The 22,959-nt window shown below is 41.5% G+C and overlaps 1 protein-coding gene across 5 annotated transcripts in view; it reads left to right on the top strand.

Annotated features, from left to right (window-relative positions):
- The window catches only part of dgki (diacylglycerol kinase, iota), a 116,489-nt gene that overhangs the window by 88,338 nt on the left and 5,192 nt on the right, over positions 1 to 22,959 (top strand). For 3 of the 5 annotated variants that reach the window (XM_086270209.1, XM_086270208.1, XM_086270212.1), the window contains 18 exons: positions 4,480 to 4,605; positions 4,896 to 4,974; positions 5,304 to 5,359; positions 6,338 to 6,400; positions 8,669 to 8,742; positions 10,286 to 10,397; positions 10,470 to 10,556; positions 12,265 to 12,377; positions 13,180 to 13,242; positions 15,061 to 15,161; positions 15,845 to 15,924; positions 16,222 to 16,266; positions 16,691 to 16,760; positions 18,004 to 18,044; positions 18,162 to 18,286; positions 19,551 to 19,576; positions 20,987 to 21,024; positions 22,229 to 22,349. In XM_086270209.1, coding sequence (XP_086126335.1) covers positions 4,480 to 4,605; positions 4,896 to 4,974; positions 5,304 to 5,359; positions 6,338 to 6,400; positions 8,669 to 8,742; positions 10,286 to 10,397; positions 10,470 to 10,556; positions 12,265 to 12,377; positions 13,180 to 13,242; positions 15,061 to 15,161; positions 15,845 to 15,924; positions 16,222 to 16,266; positions 16,691 to 16,760; positions 18,004 to 18,044; positions 18,162 to 18,286; positions 19,551 to 19,576; positions 20,987 to 21,024; positions 22,229 to 22,349 — 1,420 coding nt within the window. The remainder of the gene's footprint in view (positions 1 to 4,479; positions 4,606 to 4,895; positions 4,975 to 5,303; positions 5,360 to 6,337; positions 6,401 to 8,668; positions 8,743 to 10,285; positions 10,398 to 10,469; positions 10,557 to 12,264; positions 12,378 to 13,179; positions 13,243 to 15,060; positions 15,162 to 15,844; positions 15,925 to 16,221; positions 16,267 to 16,690; positions 16,761 to 18,003; positions 18,045 to 18,161; positions 18,287 to 19,550; positions 19,577 to 20,986; positions 21,025 to 22,228; positions 22,350 to 22,959) is intronic. The other 2 variants (XM_086270211.1, XM_086270210.1) reach the window with 2 other exon arrangements.

Raw genomic sequence — 22,959 nt, 5'->3', positions numbered from 1 at the left:
GACCTGCAGAGAGCTGGGACCAAAGTAACAAAGGTCACCATCAGTAACACACTACAACGGCAGGGAATCAAATCCCGCAGTGCCAGACGTGTTCCGCTGCTGAAGCCAGTGCATGTCCAGGCCCGTCTGAAGTTTGCCAGAGAGCACATGGATGATACAGCAGAGGATTGGGAGAATGTCATGTGGTCAGATGAAACCAAAGTAGAACTTTTTGGTATAAACTCAACTCGTCGTGTTTGGAGGAAGAAGAATACTGAGTTGCATCCCAAGAACACCATACCTACTGTGAAGCATGGGGGTGGAAACATCATGCTATGGGGCTGTTTTTCTGCCAAGGGGACAGGACGACTGATCCGTGTTAAGGACAGAATGAATGGGGCCATGTATCGTGAGATTTTGAGCCAAAACCTCCTTCCATCAGTGAGAACTTTGAAGATGAAACGAGGCTGGGTCTTCCAACATGACAATGATCCAAAACACACCGCCCAGGCAACAAAGGAGTGGCTCCGTAAGAAGCATTTGAAAGTCCTGGAGTGGCCTAGCCAGTCTCCAGACCTCAACCCCATAGAAAATCTGTGGCGGGAGTTGAAAGTCCGTGTTGCTCGGCGACAGCCCCAAAACATCACTGCTCTCGAGAAGATCTGCATGGAGGAATGGGCCAAAATACCAGCTACTGTGTGTGCAAACCTGGTAAAGACCTATAGTAAACGTTTGACCTCTGTTATTGCCAACAAAGGTTATGTTACAAAGTATTGAGTTGTATTTTTGTTATTGACCAAATACTTATTTTCCACCCTGATTTACGAATAAATTCTTTACAAATCCTACCATGTGGATTCATGGAATTTTTTTTCACATTCTGTCTCTCACAGTTGAAGTGTACCTCTGGTGCAGATTACTGACCTCTGTCATCATTTTAGGTGGGGGAACTTGCACAATCGGTGGCTGACTAAATACTTTTTTGCCCCACTGTATATGTGACAGTAAGGATGGACCTTGTAGTTCAGTATCACTGAGTGTAATGAACTGTGCCGTCTCAGCCCTGCACCGAGCTGAACGATGAAGCAAGGACACGCGAATGACTTCAGCAGCTCCGGATGGAGCAGCAGTGAAAGCAATGATAAAACATTCCCGATACGTACAGAGATACACGCTTGGAGCGAAGACGGCCCTGAGTGGAAATTCTTATCTGCCATGTGATTAATTAGTCTAATTGCTCTATCCTTTTTGTCCTCTATTTCATCAAGTATTTCTGACTGCAGGCATTTTATCCACTTTGTCTATTTCCATTTCCTCTCCATTCCTCTGAGTTCTCATTTCTTATCCTTTTTTTTAACTGTTGGTGCATCTCCTTTCCTTTCCTTTCCTTTCCTTTCCTTTCCTTTCCTTTCCTTGCCTTGCCCTCACTGCTCTTCTCCTTGCTCCATTCCTTGTTCTCACTCTTTCATCCTCTTTTCTTCCTTTGACTTTCCCTTTTGCACTTTCTTTAGAGTTTTTTTTTTTTTCATTTCCTACCTTTCCTCTTTTTCCCAACTTTCTCCAACTTCTTTTGTTTTCATTTAATTTTTCTTTCATTTTCTGGACCTTCCTTCTTCATCCTGCTGTCTTTCCTTTACTGCTGTTCCCTCTCCTTCTTGCTCCTTTCTTTCTTCTCGCCTCTTTTTCTTTCAGTCTATATTGAAAGATAAATAAAATATATCTATTTCCTGTCCTCTATATTGTCCTTGTCTTTCCATTCTCTACTTTCCTCATATTTTCTTCCCTTTTCATTTATTTTCCCCCCCATTTGCTGGACCTTCCCTCATCATCTTGCTCTCTTCTCATTTAGTTTGCATTAGCTTTCTTTCCATTTCTTTCCACTTTTTTCTCTCCTCCTTCATTCTTCTCTTCTGTTTTGCTCATCTTTCCTCCTATCGCTTGTTTTTCCTTTCCTTCCCTTCCCTTCCCTTTCTCTCTCACCCTTATTTCTCCCTCTTCCTGCTATTTTATATTGCTTATGTCTCTTTCCTTCTTCTGTCCTGATCTCTCTCTCATCTCTCTGACACTCAGTTGTGTTACTCACCGCCGTATCTGTTCCACCTCTCGCTGCGTGAGTGTGACTGTCCCTGTGACTTGCTGTTTGAGTGTGAGCTCTCCTGCTGAGTGTGTGTCCTTGTTAGTACTTACATTGCGGGGACATAAATGGTGCGGACTTGTTTTGGACACACAAACGATCGTTTCCTCCATGCAAATGACTTGATTTGAGTGTTAATAACCTGTTGGGTCAAAAGTTAGGTTTTAGATTGTGTAGGTTTTGGTTAAATTAAGTTAATGTAAGTTGAAACCTGACTGTGTGTGTGTCAGCAGCTAAGAGGCCCTGCTGATGAGCGCTACTACCATCAGATTGTTTTCTCCTTATATGTGTGTGTGTTGTCTTTTGTCTTGTTTCCTTTATTTGTCCAAAAGGAGGGAGAAAATAAAAGCAAACGAAGACAGAAAACTGTACATGAGAGGGATCGACCTGCGGAGATTGTGAAATCCGTGGACGTGCATCATGTGGTTGTGTTTGATGCTCTTAAAGGTTATGGTTATAGTGGCAGTAATGAAACCTCAATCATCGCTCACTGAAATCCAATCATCGCATGCTGTTCCTGTCTGCTCCTCTCTTTTATTACTTAGTGTGTTTTCTTGCGCGTGGTGTTCTTGTTAGCAAGGAGATGAAAGAGGAATGGAGCGACAAGAAACAGCCTTAGCCTCTTCTTCAGTCTTCCACTGTCCACTTTCTCTCTCGTTCTTCTCTGCATCCCAGTCTGTTTTTAGCTGCTGTGCACATTCCTTAAATGTGATTCTCAAAATTTCTACTCCTTTTTTTTAATATATATATATATTTTTTTTTATTGCCTGAACTCAATGAGTAAAGCTGTGTGTATATCACAGCATTTAGACTGATTTACAAACAGCTAACAAATCCTCCAGAACTGGCAGTTCTTACAACATTCTTACAGTTCTTACAATTATTTGCTATTATTATTATTTATTTATTTTTTACTAGAAGTTACTCTTACATGGTGTTAACCAAACTCTAGCAGAATTAATTTTTACTGCAATATTTGATTTAGTTTTAGTCATAATTTAGACATCTAAATACTTTTAGTTTTATTCGACTTGTAGTTTTATTATTAAGATTATAGGAGCCAAATTCAAAAGTTGATTCATTGACTAAAGTGAAAAGGTTTGTTATGTCTTTACAGAGCAGAGGTGCTCCACAAGGTTTACAAAGTCTTATTTTGAAATCCTTCCAAGTGTTGTCGTTTTCATGAGAAACAGGGGAGCTGGTTGTACGGATGCCATTTGTCAGGTCTAACCTTCATTCTGATTGGATCATTTCCTAAATCGTCCCGCCTTTCTGCACAACTTAATTAGTTCTGATTGGATCTTATCTCTCTGAATATTTTGTTTATAGTTGTTGATGAAAGTGTCGCTATGTTTCATCAGTTTTCGTCCGTTAGTTTTCGTTTAGTTATTCTCATGTTTTGTGAGGGGGGGAAAAAACTGCGATGAAAATTATTGGTCAGTGAAATTAAGACTGAACCCTAGATGGTTTACCAATGACCCAGTGGGTTTTAAACTATCATGTTTGTATAGGTTCTCAGTCATCCAAGTCATAGTCGTCTTGAGAGATATTTAACCCCTAGTGGGACTTCTCCCCTTTGTTTGTTGACCTGCTACTGATCATGAGAGTTGTCACATGAGCCAAAGTGTGAACAAAGACTAGGGTCTTAAATCATCACCAGGGATTAAGGGTAAACCACTATGTGAGACATTGTGACCTATTGAGGTAACATGAAGCGGGGTGTGAGTGGGGGTTGAAGCACATGGGGAGGGATCTCTAGACTGCATTGCAGGTAGCTGATACCTGGTGTCGTACTGTAAAGTTTTATTTTTAGCTAAATGATATAAAAAAAAACCACTTCCCTGAAAATGGCTCCACAATTTTTCATTCAGCACTGATGGGTCTTTACAGATGTGAAGGTCAACCCCTTCCATATGCTCTAATGCTCTCCCATATTGTCATGAATGCTGGATTCTGCCCTGTTATTAAAGAGGCTGGGCCTCTCTGATAGATCGAGCAGCTCTGAGGTCCTCTTTTTATACCCAGTTAAGTTTCCATTTAACCTAAAAGGTTATCAGATGCTTCACCGGGTCATTTTGTAGCAACCTACACAACCTTTACACAACCTTTCCAGCATTTTATTAATATTCATTGCTAGCATTCAGTTAAAAAGAAAATCTCACTTTATTAAACGTTTGCGTTACAACATGTCATCTTTGTCCTATTTTCACTTACTCAAATAGTTTAGATGTTCTGCAGTGTGTATTTATCCTCACTTTGCACAGATGCATATTAAATGTAACATTAAAACCCTTTTGCACGGATGACTGTGTAGATGTTGGGTAGTTAAATTTGCCTCTGTCTTGTGTTTGCTATCCTCCCTGCAGGGCTACACGGATGAACCAGTGTCCAAGGTTTTGTGTCATGTGGAGGACGGTTCGGTGGTGCAGCTGGACAGGTGGAACCTCTTAGTAGAAAAGAGCTCTGCCCAGCCAGAGGAGGGCACACAGAAGGTCAGTTTGTGCTGGAAGTTAGGATGTGTGCGTTCCATATTAGGTACACTGTTGGAATAAAGATAGGGCAGTTTTGGTGCTTTATTTTTCAGCCTCTGAGGTTTTTGCTTGTTAATATCTATACCGTGGGTTTAAAGAGTTGGGCTTTACCAAAAAGTGTGAATTTGGATGAGTATCAGTAGCTAAATGGTCAGAGTTTATGCTCAAAGAGGATGTGAGCTGTCTATGTGAATAAATTACATTATATTTATGCAAAGAGGCCCACTTCAGTGTTTTTCCTGCATCCTCAGCTGCCCTTGAACGTGTTCAACAACTACTTCAGCCTTGGCTTCGACGCGCACGTCACCCTGGAGTTCCACGAGTCCAGAGGTGTGTGAAAGCTATTTTAATATCAGTCTTTTTTTAAATTTTCACCTTGTGTCAACTCTATTCATGTTCCATTAGGTCCTCCTCTCCGTAGTTAATAGATCATTTTCTGCTTTTGTTAAAAAAAAAGAAGAGAAAGATGAGCAGAATGAAAAATTTACAAAGGATACTGAATCAGATTCACACATTCAGGCATGCACAAATGAGTCAGTCTCTCCGTGTTACTCTGCACCGCTCTGCGTGAGTTTTCACATTTGTAATCCCACGGTCTTTGTCGCATCTTTAATGTATTCTCCTTCTTTCTCTCTGCCTCTCTAATTGTGTCTTTCCAGAGGCCAACCCAGAAAAGTTTAACAGTCGCTTCCGCAACAAGATGTTCTATGCAGGAGTGAGTGTCCCCGATGACTTTCTTTCTGCTCACACATCCACAGACACACAAACCTTTGGAGCCGAAACTCTTCCTCCCAGTCACTGTCTGTCTGACACACAGACACATGTTAGGATGAGCAGGAAGAAGTCTGGTTTAAATAAGCGAGAATGAGGTGCTGCAAAAAATCACTCAGAGTAAATACACATGGAGGCAAAGAGAATATCTCAGCTGTTTTTCAAAAGAAAGTAAAAGCTACAGAATGTAAAGAAACATCTGCTTTGACTTTATATCCCAAGCCTCTGTACACTGAGCAGATTTCAGGTGAAGTTGAACGAGGACCAGGCTGTACTTTTGAGCAGTACCAGGTTGTGCCACCTGACGGTGCAGGGAGTCAGTCTAGCGTTCACTCTGAGGGCCTTTACACACCAGCACGTAAAATCTGTGCAAATGTTTCATGAATTAAAACATTTTTCAGACTTATCTATTTTTAATGCAGCCATTCACATCGACTGCATACCTTCGCCAGATGATTTTTGGGTAATTTTCCTGTAATCCAGTAATTTTACTGATCTGTAGTGAGCCGAGGTCATAGCACGCTGTTTTGATCTTTGATCTATTGTTAATTAATCCAGCATTTTTCCAACTTCGTGCAGCTCTAGCTTCTGAACCTCCCCGATTGAAATAAAAATTCTTAAACAAGAATTTTTAAATTTGGAGCTATTTGGAATGAGCAAATTCTCTGTGAAGGATGTGAGTTGGAAGGGAGAAGTGATGGGTGGGAGTTGGAGCGGAAGCGTGTCACGGAGTTATCTCTTTTTAATGAGGGAAATGTAATGAACTGTAATTCTGTTTGATTGGGCCCCATTCTCTCTGTGTGTGTGTGTGTGTGTGTGTGTGTGTGTGTGTGTGTGTGTGTGTGTGTGTGTGTGTGTGTGTGTGTGTGTGTGTGTGTGTGTGTGTGTGTGTGTGTGTGTGTGTGTGTGTGTGTGTGTGCAGGCTGCGTTCTCAGATTTCCTCCAGAGGAGCTCCAGGGATTTGTCCAAGCACGTCAGAGTGGTGGTGAGTGTTAACACACTCTCTCCGTCTTCTCTCTCGCTCTCCGCCTGTATCGTTTTCTGTGTCGACATGTTTGGGCAGCAGGTCGGTGATTAAAATCCCGCCCTCTGCTTCTCTTTTAACGGCCGCCGTGCTGAAGTGTCCTTCATTAAAGTCTTACAAGAACCACCGCGCTGCTCATTCACTGACCCTGAACACTGACATCTACCCCAGGGTTAGAGCACCAACAGTTTTTTATTAACATTTCTAATGACGATTTCATTGGTTAATTGAAAAATTCCTTAAAAAAAGAAAAATGCCCAGAGATAAAATGAGCATATTTAAAGGGACAGTTCACCCCATCTCAGGGGTGATCCAGTATGTGGTGCAGAGCAGATTTCTGGTTTGTTGTCTCTCTCTTCATGTTAGCCCTGTGATGGACTGGTGACCTGTCCAGAGTGCGCTGCGCCCTCTGCTCTGTGCTAACTGGAGCAGGCTTGGACGATATCAGCTGTAGGTTCAAGTCAACATTAACATCTACAGAGGAATGCAGGAGAGGGGTACAACAGTATCTACAGCTATCTGTAAAGCATGGCAGAGGCTGTGTCTTGGTTGGGGGCTGTATTTCAGGCAGTAGTGTTGGATATCTTGGAAAATCTTATGGAATTAGGAATGCAGATAAGTACTATCAGATTTTGATCCAGCATGTAATGTCCACCCTGGACAGGCTGGCTTAATTTTTTTAGGTATGACATTGATCCCAAATACAATGTCAATGCAGTAAAATCATTCCTGGATGAAACACACAGTCATGGATTGGCCTCCCCGGAGCTCGGACCTCAACGTTACTGAAGCAGTGTGGGATCATCTACAGGCAGAAAAAACATCCAAAGACGAGCTTTGAATGTCTTTCAAGAAGTCCGGAGAACTATTCCTCAAGACTACTTAAAGAAAGTACAAGAAAGCAGCCCCAGAAAGTTCAGGCTGTGTTGAAGAATAAAGTTGCTTATATGAAATATTGATTTTCTATTGCCCTTATATTAGTAATTTGTCAATATTAGCTATTGATATATAGGTATTGTCTCTTGTGATGGCTGATTAACCATAACTAAAAAAGTAAAAAAGAAATGAAAGAAACACCCTTCAGCCTTGTTATGAGTGTTGATGTTGCAAAGTTTGTCCACCAGAGGGCGCCCTGCAAATTTCCTGTTGGGAACTCATATGTGTGAAATAGCACATCTGATTGATTTGACTTGATTTGGTGGTGAACGGTCCCTTTGATTTTTTTTCCCAGTTAACAAACCCTGTAACTATCTTGGACTGAGTAGAACATGACTAAATTACAGGATTGTTTACTGTGTCTTCAGTGTCAGTGATGCCCCGAGAGCAGCATCTGTTGAAATTTCATGCCAGAGCAGCAAAACACAAACAGTTTTTTGATCGTCTCGGAACATTTTCCGACTTCCCTACTCTGATGCTGACTCTCATCCTCAAGCTTCTTGTTTCCTGCTGCTTTGGATAATAAATATATCCCGTCATTCAAAGAAAGAAAGAAAAAAAGACTCAATCGTTTCCTTAAAACAATCTTGGCGCTGCAGTTTTGAACAAATATTAGTAACACAGGAGGAAAAACTGTTTGTTTGGGATTGTTTTCAGCTGCTAATTTGTTGTTGCTGTGAGCATTTATAGCAGCATCAGCAGATTTACAGTGCCCTCGTTCATTGTAATGCAGGAACTTGTTAGAGGTGTTAACGCTGATGTGTTTTATATAGTTTCTGTGAGAATAATGGAGCTGTGTGGCACAGAGGAATGAGCTCAAGCTTCGGATGCGCAGCGCTGAGGCTTTCTGTTGGTTTTGGTCTTTTCCTTGGATTTATTTATAGAAGCATATTGAATTTGACTGGACTTATCCTTTAATTATGCTTTGATTTAGAAACTTTCCTGGTGGAAAATAGATAATTGAATATGAAAAATCTGACCCAGAAATGGTTTGTACATTTAGAAAATGGCACATCTTACGTGGTTGCAGCAATAAATCATTAACGGCATCCTGCAGGGAGCTGAGTGTGGCGTGACCCTTGACCTGATTAATCAGAACGTGGGGGCGGGTTGGACCGAGAGTGAGGACAGTGAAACTGAGAGTAAAAGCTGAGAACGGCGAGCGACGCTTGAAATGACATTTAAAAGCAAAACAAACGTTCTGAGAGTGAAAATAAGTTGTTATACTGCAAATATGTGGCGCACATTCTGTGAAACGTTGGCTCAATGTTTCTCTTTCCATGTGTTTCACAGTGTGATGGCACAGATCTCACTCCCAAGATCCAGGAGCTGAAGTTCCAGTGCATAGTGTTTCTAAACATTCCCAGGTAGGTGATCATGGAGTGGCCACGATGGCGCAAATCGATGGTTCCCAGGAATTTCTTGACCTGAACTTAGTCAGGCACTGTCTAGGTTTCTGAATATTATTGATTAGCTTCATAGCTTCAAATTCAAATTCAAATTTTATTTGTCACGTACACAGTCATACACAGTACGATATGTAGTGAAATGCTTGGACAACTGCTCGTGACCTAAAGAAAACAAAAAAGGAAAAGGCTATGAATAAGATAGGAAATAAATATGAAAAATTAAAAAGGGTAAATTTAACTAGGAAGGAATAAAATATAAATTAAGGTTAAAAATGAAATAACTGTACAACACAAATTAGAATGAAGGGTAAATGGCTTCAACACAAAGGGGTGGGGGTGTAATGGTGTGGAGGATTTTTTCCATTCTTTGTGACCCTTATTAGCCTACCCAAGTCTTGTTGCTGACCACGCTGATTCCTACTCATCCTCCGATGGTTGCTTCCAGCAGGATGACACATGGTGTCAAACTGGTTTATTGAACCTGCACACAGATGGACTCCACAGTCCCATCTCAGTCCAACAGAGCACCTTTAGTAGTGGTGGAACAGGAAATTCTCATCATGGATGTGCAGTCCACAAATGTGGAGCAACTGTGTGATGCTATCATGCCAACATGGATGTTTCCAGGACGTTGTTGAGTCTGTGGCATGAAGAATTAAGGCAGCTAAAGCTGTGACATAGATGTGTTGTGTCTTTGAACATCTGTGAGGGGGCGGTACTTATTTTCCCGTCACTCAGTGCTGCTGCAGTGTCAGTTCTGTCTCGATGCCTTTTGTGAACCAGACAGATTTGAGAGCTTTTCCTTCCCAGCAGAGGTCTGGCTATTTTCTTTTTTTCGAAGAAATTCACGGCGGACAGACTCCGAGCGTCATCAGTCAGTCATTGGTGAATTTAGTAGCAGTTTTGTGATCTGTGGCTCAGTCAGTCTTTTTGAAAACAGTGTTGCTGTGTTGCTTCTTTGTGAATTTCTTGGTATTTGCTCTGCTAAGAATAAATAAAAACCAAAGAAAAAAAGTTCACTGTTATTGAAAAACGTGTAAATAATGGGGCATCTGTAAGTTTTAATTTCTGTCTAACAATTCAGTGTGTGACAAAGCATGTTAAATAGCATCTAGAAAACTGTGAGACACCACAACTCTCTTGTGACTACCTGACTAATTAAATTCTTGAAGTGGGCTGAAGGTAGAGGCAGGAGGTGTAATTCAGGTTTTATGCTCGCTGAAGCTGTTGACTTCAGTCCTCCCACGCAGCCTGGAGTTAAAATACTCCTCAGTCAATAAAAACAAATTTCATACCTGTTCGGTCAGAGGAAAGTCTGCGCCGTCACTGGAGAAAGATGAATCAGCCAGAAAAGCACCTGATTTGATATTTGAGTTTAACCTTTGCTAAAAAACATCAGCAGTGAGCGTGTCATCAACAGGACGCCACAGGGGGAGCCCAAATGACATTTAAGGTGTTTTTGAGACTCTGTTGTTGCATGATTGTGTTAACACGTGTGCAGATACTGTGCCGGCACCATGCCATGGGGAAACACGGGAGACCATCGAGACTTTGAACCTCAGCGGCATGACGACGGCTGCATCGAGGTTATCGGCTTCACCATGGCCTCGCTGGTAAGAATTTCAAAAAAGAAGCAGCACAACGAAGAGAAAACCACATCTGAAAACGTCTCTGTTGTCCACTAGGCAGCGCTGCAGGTTGGAGGTCACGGAGAGAGACTTCACCAGTGCAGAGAGGTCATCCTCACTACCTACAAGACTGTACCTGTTCAGGTAATATTAGAGTGACAGAGTGTAATATAACAACCTCATACCTGCAGGATTCAAAGCAAGAGCAGCTAGAGAATAATCAGAGTATAAGAAAACAACAAACACGTAGAATTCCTCAGAATAAACACAAACTGTTGTAGTAAATGTACAGTTTTATTTAGGAGTGTCTAACATAAGGCCCGGGGGCCAGAATCGACCCAGCAAATACTCCAATCTGGCCCACTGGACAGCTTTGGAAAATGTGAAGAAGTTTTACGGCTTTTCCTTTTGATAAAGACCCTTCACCACCAAAACTGTTTATGCTGCATTAAAGTAATTAAGTAATAGATAAACAATTAAATTTAATATACCTAGTTTAGCTTGTATTAAAAACATTAATTAATAAAAACTTTGAAATTGAAATGGTACGTGACAGCAAACTTTAGGTCCGTGCTTCTAAGACTTCCTCTGGTACAAAAACCTGGATAAAGTTCCCACTTCCCCATCTCACATGTTTAATTGATCAGTAACAATTAAAAACAATTGACTTCAGGTGAAATTAATTTCAGCACAGTCAGTCCTGTTTCCCAGCATGAAGATCAACCTTTTTAAATTCCGTATGTTTCTGGTGATGCACCTCACAGTTTGACAAACCTTTGAGATGACTGACTGATTTTTAATTTTTCTCTCTTAAATATTTGATTCAATTCTTCGTTTAGCTCTGAGTAACTCTGCAGGGGACAATATTTCATTATTCATTCTTTATTTCATTATTATTTAATCATATCTATTAATGATATTTAAAACGTAACTATAGTGCTGGCTGTAATATAAACAGAGAAGCAACAACGTTGAGAAACAAGAAAAGGGTTAAACAGTTTTTCTCAGATGGGTACATGAGAACCTCTCGGGGTAGTGTAGAGTACTGCATTGTTTAAAGTAACAGTCATGCAGAAATGATGAAGTCATTCAGCTGCAGTAAATGCAATGAGAAGTGCGAGTGTATTAAAATTGGCTATATATTTAATTTTATTTGTGATATTTAATGACAAACAGACAAAAGTGAGCCAGATGTTTGTGTGCGGCCTCTTTTCTGCAGTGACTCTGATCAAAAGCTCAGATAGGAGACAGAGATGAGAGCTGTTAAAACCCTCTGTTTGTGATGAGCAGGGGCTCAGTGTGAGATAAAGAAGGATTATTTTGAGCTGAATCGTGCAATGCCGCTCTAGTAGAGTCCGCTATACTGTGCTGCGGTTTGTGAGATTTATTTAACCTGACATTTCTTTTTATCAGGCCAGGTCAAATAAACATTACACAAGCTATTACTAAATTGAAGACGGCTCAAAACATCTCCAAGAGCCCAACCAAACCTTCGAACAATCTGTTTTGGGTAAAATGACCCCAATAATGACCATTTAAAAAAAGAAAAAGAAGGTTGAGCTCATATAAAGTCATCAGGGAAGTGTTTACTGAGGTCACAGAGCAAGTGAGTTGAGGGCCGTTTTCATTTTATAGAAGTGGAGGTCTCTTTCCAAACAAGAGTCACCCTCTGCTGGTCCTTAGAAAGAATGCAGGTTTAAGATCTCCGTCTTTTAAACTGTTTGTGAGTGCAAGTAGCTTCTTGGCTGATTTTCGGATTTATATGCTGCTGATGTAAGCCTAAAAGAAGCAAATACTATGAAGTCATTGGTTTGACTTTTAAAACATGACCTCAGCGTGTCTTTCTGTTCAGGTGGACGGCGAGCCATGCCGACTGGCTCCATCCACTCTCCGCATCTCTCTTCGAAATCAGGCCAACATGGTCCAGAAGAGCAAGAGACGCACCTCTGTGCCCCTGCTCAACGAGTGAGTCACACACACACGTGCGCGCTCGTACAGATGGAGGATCTAGGCCAGCAGCGTTGTAAAAAATCTGAATGAGTCACACAGTCTGTTTAGCAGGAGCTGACATTCACTCGTCAGTCTCCCACATCTCCGTACAGCACGCCAGACCAAGTCAAAGGAGGGACGTGTAATCAAATTAATCCAAACAAGAGCATGGGTGACACGCTGACACGTGACACTGGCAGTTTCCTGTGAACAGGAGATGCTTATTGATCTGTTTCAGGAGTGGCAGTGCTGCCTTGTGATTTCCTCCTGCACAAAGAGAATCACGAGACTACTAACCCTCCTCCATCCCCGTAGCACTAATATCTCTTCATGTATATCTCTGTCTTTATCTGTGTGTATTTTAAACCGTGTCAGCTACAGTAACTGTGTGCATGTGAGAGCAGGAAGAATAGAGGGTGATGACTTTCTGTAGCAGAACTTATCGACTGTCTGTACTGCTACTGTGCTATCAATGTTTGTCCACTTACCTCTGGGCTTTTCTCCGTCTGTTCCTCCTGTTCTTCTTCTTCTTCTTCTTCTTCTTTTGTCTTCCTTCATATTCACTTCTTCATTCCTCCAACACACACGCCGGTGTGATCTTTAATTATTTCTTTTCTTTTCTTTACCTTGTCTCCTTCCCCTCCTCTTTTTTTCATTTCCTTTCCCCTCCTCGTCATTTTCTCTTTTTCCACCCCTCATCTCCCCCCGTCATACGTTCCTCCTCTCTTCTGTGTGTGTGTGTGTGTGTGTGTGTGTGCGCGCGTGTGTACGGCCGTAGTATTCAGAAGGTGTGTGCAGCTGATCTGCGCCGCCTCTCTGCTCCCCCCGACTCCTTCTCTGTGTAAGTACCTGAGCCCTCTGTGACCGGATGGATGGATGTTTGTGTCCGTGTGAGTAAATGTGTTGACAGCGTTGTGTCTTTATTGATCCATCAGGCTTTGACCAATATTTGACATGACAAAATCAGCAGTTGGCATCTTCCCAGCTTTTTGTGGTCAGTTATGATGATTTTAATGATAGCAAATTATAAAATATTTGACTTTATTTGTTCATTTAACAGTTTTTATTTGTAGTATTGGAGGTGGTGCTCAGTCAAAGCTTTGGCTACTGAACAAAAGGATGAAGCAGAAAAGCTGCGACCCATTTTAAAATGAGAAAATCCCACGGGCCCCACCCAATCTTAAGTCCTCACCCTAATCATGATACAAGAGAAAGTGATATTTCCTTGAAAGTTGTGTTTAAAAAAAGCCTTAATAGCAATCGCACTGATGAAGAAACGTAAATGTCCAACCAGGCCTTTCAAACATGAGACGCTCTTTAACCTGCAAACACTTTAGTACAAACTCACGGGTAATGACCGGTACATTCACCACGAGTGAGCCTCCTGCATGCTGAACTCAGGCAGTACCCTCACCTGAACCAAGCAGAGTATTTCCAGGAGCGAGGAAGAGTCTGACGTGGGCTGTCTCCTGCTGCATGTTTAATGCGAGGAAGGGCAAATCAGGACAAAGTCCCAACATTGAAAGAGGCTCTGCATTAGGATTCCCAACTCATTTAAAGTGGCGCTTTTTGGGTTTTTAGGTGCAGGCACCTCATAGAGAGGTTATCCAAGGACACCCTGACTAATGTTCCTCTGTGCTCGTTAGCAGCGGTGGCTAATCAGAAAGACAGCAACCTGTGAGACGTAACAGACAGGAGTCGTAATGTCCTTATTTTATAAGCCCAGATTTTTCCTGTTGGACGTGTTGGCTGTGAGGGTCCATGAACCCCATTTTGAGAACCCCAGATTTGAAATGCTCAAATAGCTGTATTGGTCAAACCCTGCTGTGTCGTGCTGGCTGTTGGTGTTTGTGTTACACAGGCTGGAAGAGAGCGGCAGAGAGAGAAAGAGCGCGTGGCAGCATGCAGATAAAAGCCTGTCCACTCCTCAGTGTGCTTCTGTCTTTTGTCTTAATGTTTCCCTCGCTGTAGTCCCTTTACCTTTACCTGAACCGAGCCTCTTGCTTGACGTCCAGACCCTGTAAAGTGTCTTAATGTTGTGCTCTGAGTAACAAGAGTCATGTAACTGTTGTAATTTCAAACGCTTTCTGTCCCTTTGCAGGTAAGATTATTGAGTTAGAGCTTTTGAGGCTCTGTGGACGTATGATTCTCAAACACCTGTGCAGATGTCTTTTATATGTCAGAGCTCATAGATCTGTTTTCACATGAACGAAAGAAGACAGAGGAGGAATTAAATATCAGGTAAAAGCAGCTGAGCTGAACTCCACTGTGCTGCTTACTGCTGAAATATTTATTCAATTCCAGTGTTTTGGTCTGTCCAGCCTTCGTCAGGTACGTGGGCAGCATCTCAGCATGAGATCACTTTCACTGAAAGTCAGACGGACCAAAACATCGTCAATAATGAAGTGCAGGAGTTCAGCTCAGTTGTTTGTTTGTTTTTACGTAGTTTTCTCCTCTGATCGAGCTGCCACTCATTCAGGTGTGCAGACACTCAGTTATATTTATATTTAAATAAAAGCTCAGATCTGTTTTGCGTTGTGTCCAGTTGTGTCTGTGCGTGCATGTATGCATCTGTATGCCTTTCTCATTGTCTGCTCGGGCATGTCTGATCTGTGCGTGTGTGCATGTACATGCACGTGTGTGTGTGTGCTTTTTCCAGTCCTCACGCAGTTCCAGATCGTCTGCGTCTTCGAGTGAACCGGATCAGCCTCCAGGAGTACGACAGGCTGCAGTATGACAAGGAGCGGCTACGAGACATATGTAAGGCTCTCTGTGTCTCTTAAATTAAAAAAGAAATCAGCTTTAATCTGACTTTTTGTATAAATTGTGGGTCACCAGCTGCAGAATTTTGTAGCTCATTTGTTTTTAGCCAAACCAACTTTATGACACACATATAGCTAGCAGATACCTGCTAACCTGTTTGTTATTGCTAAGAATTCCACTAAGGCTGAATTACATCTTAAGACTAAATTAGCGTAAGTACTGTAAGTCACACTGTTTGTCAAATAAACCATTAAAAATAAATTCCAAAAGGCAGCAACAGGATACACGAAACATAACTTTAAGCTTTACAACGAGCAAATGGATGAGTTTTGGTAATGAAGGAGGAAACTTTCCATACAGGCTGGTTTTGTACCATGACACATGACAAAAAACACATGACAAAAAAAAATATGTTTTAGTGGTTTATAAAGTAACAAACCTTTGACTCATGTGACAGACAAATAAAACTAGTATTTTGGACCCGACTGTGTCCAACATTTACGTTTCTGCAGCCTGGCACCACGTTTTCATATTTAAACATATTTCTGAAGATTTCTAGTGCAGAAAAAAAATTTTCTTAGTGTAGGTGATCAGCTGTGGATACCATGTGTTGATAAATCTTTACTATAATTACCCTAAAGCTCTAACATGTGTCTGTGTTTTGTTTTGTTTTTTCTCAGCCATCCCTGTTGGCATAGTGGTGGTGAGGGGGGACTGTGACCTGGAGACCTGCAGACTTTATATTGACAGATTACAAGAGGCAAGTCTCTAGCTTTACCACCATCATCATTATCACTTTAATTGCCTCCCTTGTTCTCCTTTTCTCCTGTTTCCTCCTCTTCATCATTATTTCATGATCCATGCAGCAGCGTCGCTGCTCCTTTCTCAGTTATTTATAGATGGATGAATGACCGGCACTGCCAGGAACGCAGAGGTGCTCTTTAGCTGTCTGTCTCATGTGACTGAATGTAAAATGTGTAGAAGCTGTTGATGTTTTTTGTGTAAATGCTTCTGGCTCTTTGTTAACCTTGAAACCTGTCTGCTGTGTGCTTGCTAGGATTTACACCAGGCACCATCTACTGGCCACAGAGTGCACTACCAGGTATATGACTTTGGGGTGTCTTTCTGTGAGGGTTGAGAAACACTGAAACATTTGGACAGTCATCTAAGAGTTTAACATTTTTAGGTGGCTGGCAGCCCATAAGCATTTGGCTAAATAATAGCTAAATAATATAAACTAACTTTATCTGTTACAGGCTGGCACCCACTCTCAAATCCTTGTAGTAACCCTTAGAGTGGTAAAATCCCTAAAAACAACAAAAGATATGCACTACATGCTGTCTTATTGTCTTGCTCATCTCTGCCACGCTACAAAACACTCGTAAACAGCACTTTTGTCTTTCTCACGTGTTCTGTCTTTTGCTTCGTCCTTACTCTGATTAATCTCCTGATTGAACCCTGTTACATTCAGTTCATTGTTCAATAAAAAATGGCGACGATCACAACATTTGTCTCTTTGCCTCCAGGATGAAAGCAGAGGTGTCCCCCGGACCAGTTCAACCAGCAGACTGTCTCCCAACTGGAGCTTCTTGGATTGTGAGTGACTGAAACACCTTAAACTGGATCAGAGTCCTTCTAGAAGGATCTCGGTAACATCTTCATGCACCTGTTGTGGCAGTTAATTAAATTAAGTTTAATTTTAGTGGTCCCCAAAACACAAAAACTGCATGTATAGGGTCACCAGCTTGCAGACTTTGACTCAAAGCATTTTAAAACCTTACTTTTTCTTCCCTCCTTGAGAGTTAAATTTCTACTAAGATGCTGTTACAGAATTATTTATGTCTGTAAACCGTACACATAGCTTCTTAAAGCCTTCAACTAGTCACCAAACTAGTCAGTTATCCATCACATCCTTTAGTAAAGTGTCAAACACAGTAATGTATTCAGACTCCAGTCCTGAAAGTAGGGTAAAGTTTATTTATTTTGTGCTTTTTAAGAACAAAGGTCACAAATTCCTTCAAAAGCTGCTTGTATTGGCTCACTTGACACAAGGGGGCGCCACAGCAGGTGATACAACAATTAAGATTATGAGCTCTAAGAGCCGTGCTTAGAGAGTGCTTTGTAGTGAATCAGAAGAGTCGACTCCCATTGAGCGAGAGCCGGTTCCTCACTTAATTTCCTTTCGCTGCTCAGCTCTCACACAGTGGCTCAGCTATGGTCCAATCCCTCCATAATGCGGCCAATCACATGCAAGGATGTAGCATAACATCATTATGTGAAAACAGAGAGGGTGAGAGACGCGACAGTGAAGTGGAGCGTGTGTCTGTCCTCTCAGTAAGTGAGTGAGACAGTAGACAGCGGGGAGGTGGGCTGTGTGAGTGCATCGCAAAAACACATAAATGTGCCTGACACCCGTAAACGAAGCAGCATCTGGCTGCAGTTTAAAGACTTTTTAGTCTCCGTCTCAACTTTGTCTTGGTCTCCACCTGGTCTGTCTTGGTATTATCTTGGTCTTGGTTTAGGCGGTCTTGACTACAAGTCTAGTATTAGTTGATCCCAGGCTGAATGTGTAATGTTTGCTAACTTGCAAAGAATTCCCACAGGGGGGCGTCAAAAGTTTCAAGTTTCAAAAGCCACAAGTAGCACAAAAAAGGTTTATTATTATTGTCTTGGACTTGAGTTATAAACTAAATTTATAACTCGATAAAAATGAAAGTCGTTGAAGCTTTTTCTAAAATCATAAAAGATTATTTGGGTATCATAAAACCCTGCAGAGATTTTGATGAATGCAGCTTTACAGACGTTTTATGTCGCGTAACTGCGTGTTCCTTCTCTGCAGCCACGTCAGCCGACCGCTTCTATCGCATCGACAAGGCTCAGGTATTTTTGACTCTCCTGCTGCTTCAGAATTCACAAAGCTTGTTTCCAGGTGCATTTTCTTCCTCACGTTCCTTCTTTCTTTCCTGGTTCTCTGGGGGTTTGGGGGTTTTGTTTTAGGAGCATCTGCATTTCGTGACAGAAATCTGTCAGGATGAAGTGTTCATCCTGGACCACGAAGCTCCAGTGGTGAGCCAGGGCTCGTCCGCGGGGATGCCTGATCTGGTGGTGGAGCCCACTGCCGGGTAAGTCAGCAGATAGAGGTGACTCACTGAGGTCAGGAGCCTCTTCTGTACGGTGGTCATTCATGCACCTCAATTAAATAAATATATGAATGACATGAACAATTATTAAGCAATGTTTGCATGCGTTTTTACACCTGGTGTGATCAGAAAAACGTAGCAGGTGAGAATTATGTCATGTTTTCCCAGATACATATTGAATTAAAAAAAGGAAATTTAGGAGACACCATCTGTTTGTTTGTTTTTTGTTTGTTTGTTTGTTTGTTTGTTGTTTGAAGATATCTGAACCAGAAAACTCCATGCACGCACTTTGTGGAGAAGTTTTCTCCCTCCCAAGTGTTTTGGAGTGCAGTGCTCGAGCCTCTAGGATCATCTTCTGTCTTGGTCTTCAGAGCTGTTCAGTCAGTGAGCAGCTGAATGCAGGCAGAGTTTAGCATCTATTCTCTGACCTGCTAATAGAAAAATGGGCAGTGAAGAGTGACTATCCCTTGGAGGTGGATGCTGAGGTGGATGGGTTCAAACGGCAGAACTGACATTGCGTGATGCGAGTGAATCGTGTCATTGTATATGATGCAGCCGGCACGGCCCTGTGCATTTTATCTGCTCCCCTCACCTCTGGACAGAGTAGACAAAAGAAGGATTACAGAGAAAACTATCTCTGAGAAGTTCACGCTCCACATGAACGTTTCGTTTTACCTACTGTGTGATCACCTTTCTTATCCTGGGTATCAAATAGTTTCCATACCTAAAATGCAAATGAGAAAACGTTTATTCATAATGAAGCAGTGAGCGATTTGGGAGAAGCAACGTCTTTCTGCTCCCAGGCGAGGCAGATCCCCCTGATGCATCTGAAAGAGGGCAAGTGACATCACACGTAGCCACCGCAGCGTCACCCCTGCGTTTTAGCTGCCGCCACACTGTTTTCTGTGGAGCCAGAAGTGACCATGTTTAGGTGAAAGGATGGAGCGCATTCATAACTCTTCACAGACACACATCTTTGAATTATTGCTTAGAGGAAGAAGCCCGCTCAGATGGGACATCAAAACTAAAGCAAACGTGTGTTTGAGGCTGAACATCAGATCATTTCTCTTCAACATTTATAATTAACAGATGTGGCCATAACTTTGCACTTGCATCTGCTCAAAGATCACTTCTATCTGATGAGAATATGAAGGTTTCCACGGTTACGTGATACTAACATTGTGTAAGCACTGGAAAAGTGTTATCTACATATCCTATTAACGCTGTCTTTGTTTTCTGTTTGCAGCGCTCCGTTGACATCAGACGAACAAGGTATCACACGCACGCACAGACACACAGTCAGTGTCACAATATTAAAGTTTAACTTTTTAAGGAGCCTGAAAGTAAGAGATTTCTCCAAAAACACAACAGGCAAGGTTAAACTTTGTTGTATAAATTCATTTCTAGTTATTTATATATAACAAAAATACAATAAAAATTTCCTTAAAGTGCTTTATGGAGAGTAAAGTCCAGCAATCAGATGGCAGGCGACTGTGGGAAGGAAAAACTCCCTGGTAACTGGTGTATATTGATGTTTTTTGTTTTGTTTTTTAAACAGAAGCAACGTCTAAGCCAGGCTCATCTTCCTGCTTTGATTCCTTCTGTAATTTTGTCATATTTTAAGGAGCTTTCCAGCCCTCTAATTACTCTCCTGTACTTACCTGGTACAAAAGGGCACATTAAATGTAAAGTGTTTGGCGTGCCTGTAAGTTGTAATATTCAGAGTATGAGGGTAAATATTTGCCTGATTTGATTAAATGTAATGCGGTGAATGTAAACCGTAAACATCAGCTGGTTGTGAGTTGTCAGGTGGAAGTCACGGGTTGACCTTTGATATGACTCATAGATTAGTGCGTGTCTCAACTTTAGAAACTAAAAGTGAAACGCTTCTCGGACAGATACAGTTTCCTCATTTGCTTTTGTTTTCTTTCTGAAAAATAAGACTGAGCAAACTTTTTCCATTTTCATATGGAGATGGGCAGTTTAGGACTTTTCTTTACAGGTTTCTGTCTTTGGTAAATTGATTTGCTTTCTTCAGTGTGTTCACACTTCTGAACACACTGTGGAACGGTGTTTGCGAGGCCTGTTTACAGAGTCACATCATCAGTCATCCATATTCCCGGGACTCCCCAGTTCTCCCAGAGAACCGGTTGTTCCTTGTGCTTCCAGTTCTGCTGCTTTTTTTCTACTTGTGCCGATTTATGATTTTAGAAGCGCCTTGCTTGGACCGAAATGTATTGCTTTTAACACATTTATTTAATTATTTTCCTAAAAGCAGCTCCGACGGTCTGTCGCTGACTATGAAATCCTCATCCGTAAATGCTCCAGACACACATTAAGTGCTGGAGTTTTAGTTTCCCTGAGATTAATGCTGTCATTAAGTGTTTCTAGTTTCTAGTTGGGCTGTTCAGAGCAGCACGATGTCTCGAGACAAGAGGAATATTTCTCCTGTGTGGAAAAAACACCTCAGCCTTCACCTTTGTAAGAAAGTGGAGCAAAGTTAAAATAGAGCCCTGTGGAAAGACTCAGGCTGATGCTCCCTTCAAACAATAGGTCACCTTAATTATCTGTTACTGAGAAAAAGATCCCTGCATTGTTTTTCTGCTGTAAACAGTGTTTGAGCACAGAGACAGCTGCAGAAAAGATGAAGAAAGTGACTGCTTTGTGTTTGTGTGTTCACAGCTCTGCTGACAGCTGCAAGTTCTGGGGACCTCTCCACGGTAATTCACATCTACTCTGTCACGGCCTGAGGATGACCTGTTACTAGCCTGTGTGTTAGCCACTGCAGAATTCGTTTTTGTGGTTTAATGTTGCACAACAGTAAAATTCCCTTTGCCCAGCCGATCAACAAAGACTCAGCAGTTTCTTAAGTCATGAAAAGGTTAAATTATGCATCACTCCAAACACCACAGGATCCTTTTTTTTTTAATTACATGCATGCTGTGACTCATACTACAGGCATTCTTACAAAGTTCCCTGTCAGCCATGACAGTAACACCTAATAAAGGGAGGAAATCCCACAGTTTCTTGTTTCTGTCATGTGTACATGTGACGGTTTTTCCCTCTCTTGGTTCTGTATCAGACCAGACATCCTTCATGGGGCAATGAAACTTTGCAAGAAAATGTTTTAAACTGGTTGTGGCCTGGCTCATAGTCCAGGACAGAAATGGAAGGGGCACTATAGCAGATGGTTAATGAGAGGACTTATTCGGATACAGTAAATGAAAGAAAACTAAAAGTGATAGCAGTGGAATGCCCACATCTATGGGTGTATTTTGGCCTTTTATGTCAACAAAAACAGAGGGGAAGAGTTCTGATTTTTGTGGACCAACAACAAATCTGTGTCTTTATTTTTTGTCACCTGTTATTGCTTGCGTCTCACGTCTCCTGTGATTAAGATGTGGGGTGTTGTGACAGATAAACAAAACTAAAAGAAAGACACGCGGGTCCACCGGGATAGGAGCGAGACAGTTGTTAGCTGAAGCTGCTTTACCCTGATTCCCAGACAGTAGGATCATTAACCACTCTTGCGTTACACAGAGAAGGCGTCCTCTCAAGGTAGCAAGTTTAAAAATTATCCTTAGGCACTTTGTCACAAAAAACCCACTTAATTTAATTTCTCTTGAAGAATACCAAAGTTAACATCTTAGTAATCACCTTGTTGTTCTTTGACAAACAACAACAAGGTGATTACCAAAGAGCTGTTAGCTGAATGTGTTTTTGGAAAGTGGAGGATGAAAAAAGAATTGGGGTCTAAAAAGATAAATGAAATAACATATAGAAATAGATTTTCAGTGCTTTTATCAAGAAAGAACAATCAGGTTTTTCTATCAAGAAAGATTTGCTCTTTCTTTGTTCCTGTTTTTAAGAATCCTGGTTGATGTTGAAAATCTTGAAATCGTGTCTTCCTGTCGGCCTCTGCAGCTCTCACAGTGTGTGGATCGAGGCGTCAATTTGTTGGTCCGAGACTCTGGGGGTTGTTCGGCGTTGCATTTAGCTGCTCAGAGCGGACACGCAGACCTGGTCCGCTACATACTGCAGCAAGGTGAGAAAGTGCATGTTAAATAAATATCTGTGTTACTGTAAACGAAAGTCTCCAACAGCCTCCTGGATCTACTTTCAGTCAGTCACAAAACTGAAAGACTCAGGTTGTTTAGGGTTAAAATCCCACAGCTGTGTACAACTCAGTGTCACAACAGCAGTTCTGGATATTCACAATATCCAATGTTCATACTGACACGTTTTAGTATTTCATGAAAACTCTTGTCTTACTTTGAATTTAATTGCAGCAAAATGTCTCCAACAAGTTGGGAAGAGGGCAAAAAAAAGCTGAAAAAGAAACAAGTGGAGGAACATCAACAATGTGATGATTGGGTATAAAAAGAGCTTCTCAGAGAGTAATGAGGTGCAGATTGGTGAATCTGTGCACAAGACCTGCATGTAGAAATTGTGGAACAATTTGAAAAACATGTTCTTGAATGTAAAATTACAAAGATGTCGAATATCGCATCATCTACAGTACAAGATATCATCAGAAGACTGAAAAAAATTGGACAAATCTCTGTGTGCAAAGGCCAAAAATAAATACTGGATGTGAAATGATCCAGAAACACTGAGGCAAAGTGGAAGACTGTTCTGAGGGCAGGAAAACATGG

Source organism: Aulonocara sp. 'chitande type north' Nkhata Bay, linkage group LG17 (assembly GCF_057382095.1).
Source record: "Aulonocara sp. 'chitande type north' Nkhata Bay isolate Kocher_YH1m ecotype deep benthic linkage group LG17, A_spYH_male_GT1.1, whole genome shotgun sequence".
NCBI lineage: Eukaryota > Metazoa > Chordata > Actinopteri > Cichliformes > Cichlidae > Aulonocara > Aulonocara sp. 'chitande type north' Nkhata Bay.
The sequence above is the reverse complement of the archived record's forward strand: the minus strand, read 5'-3'. Positions and strand labels throughout refer to the sequence as shown.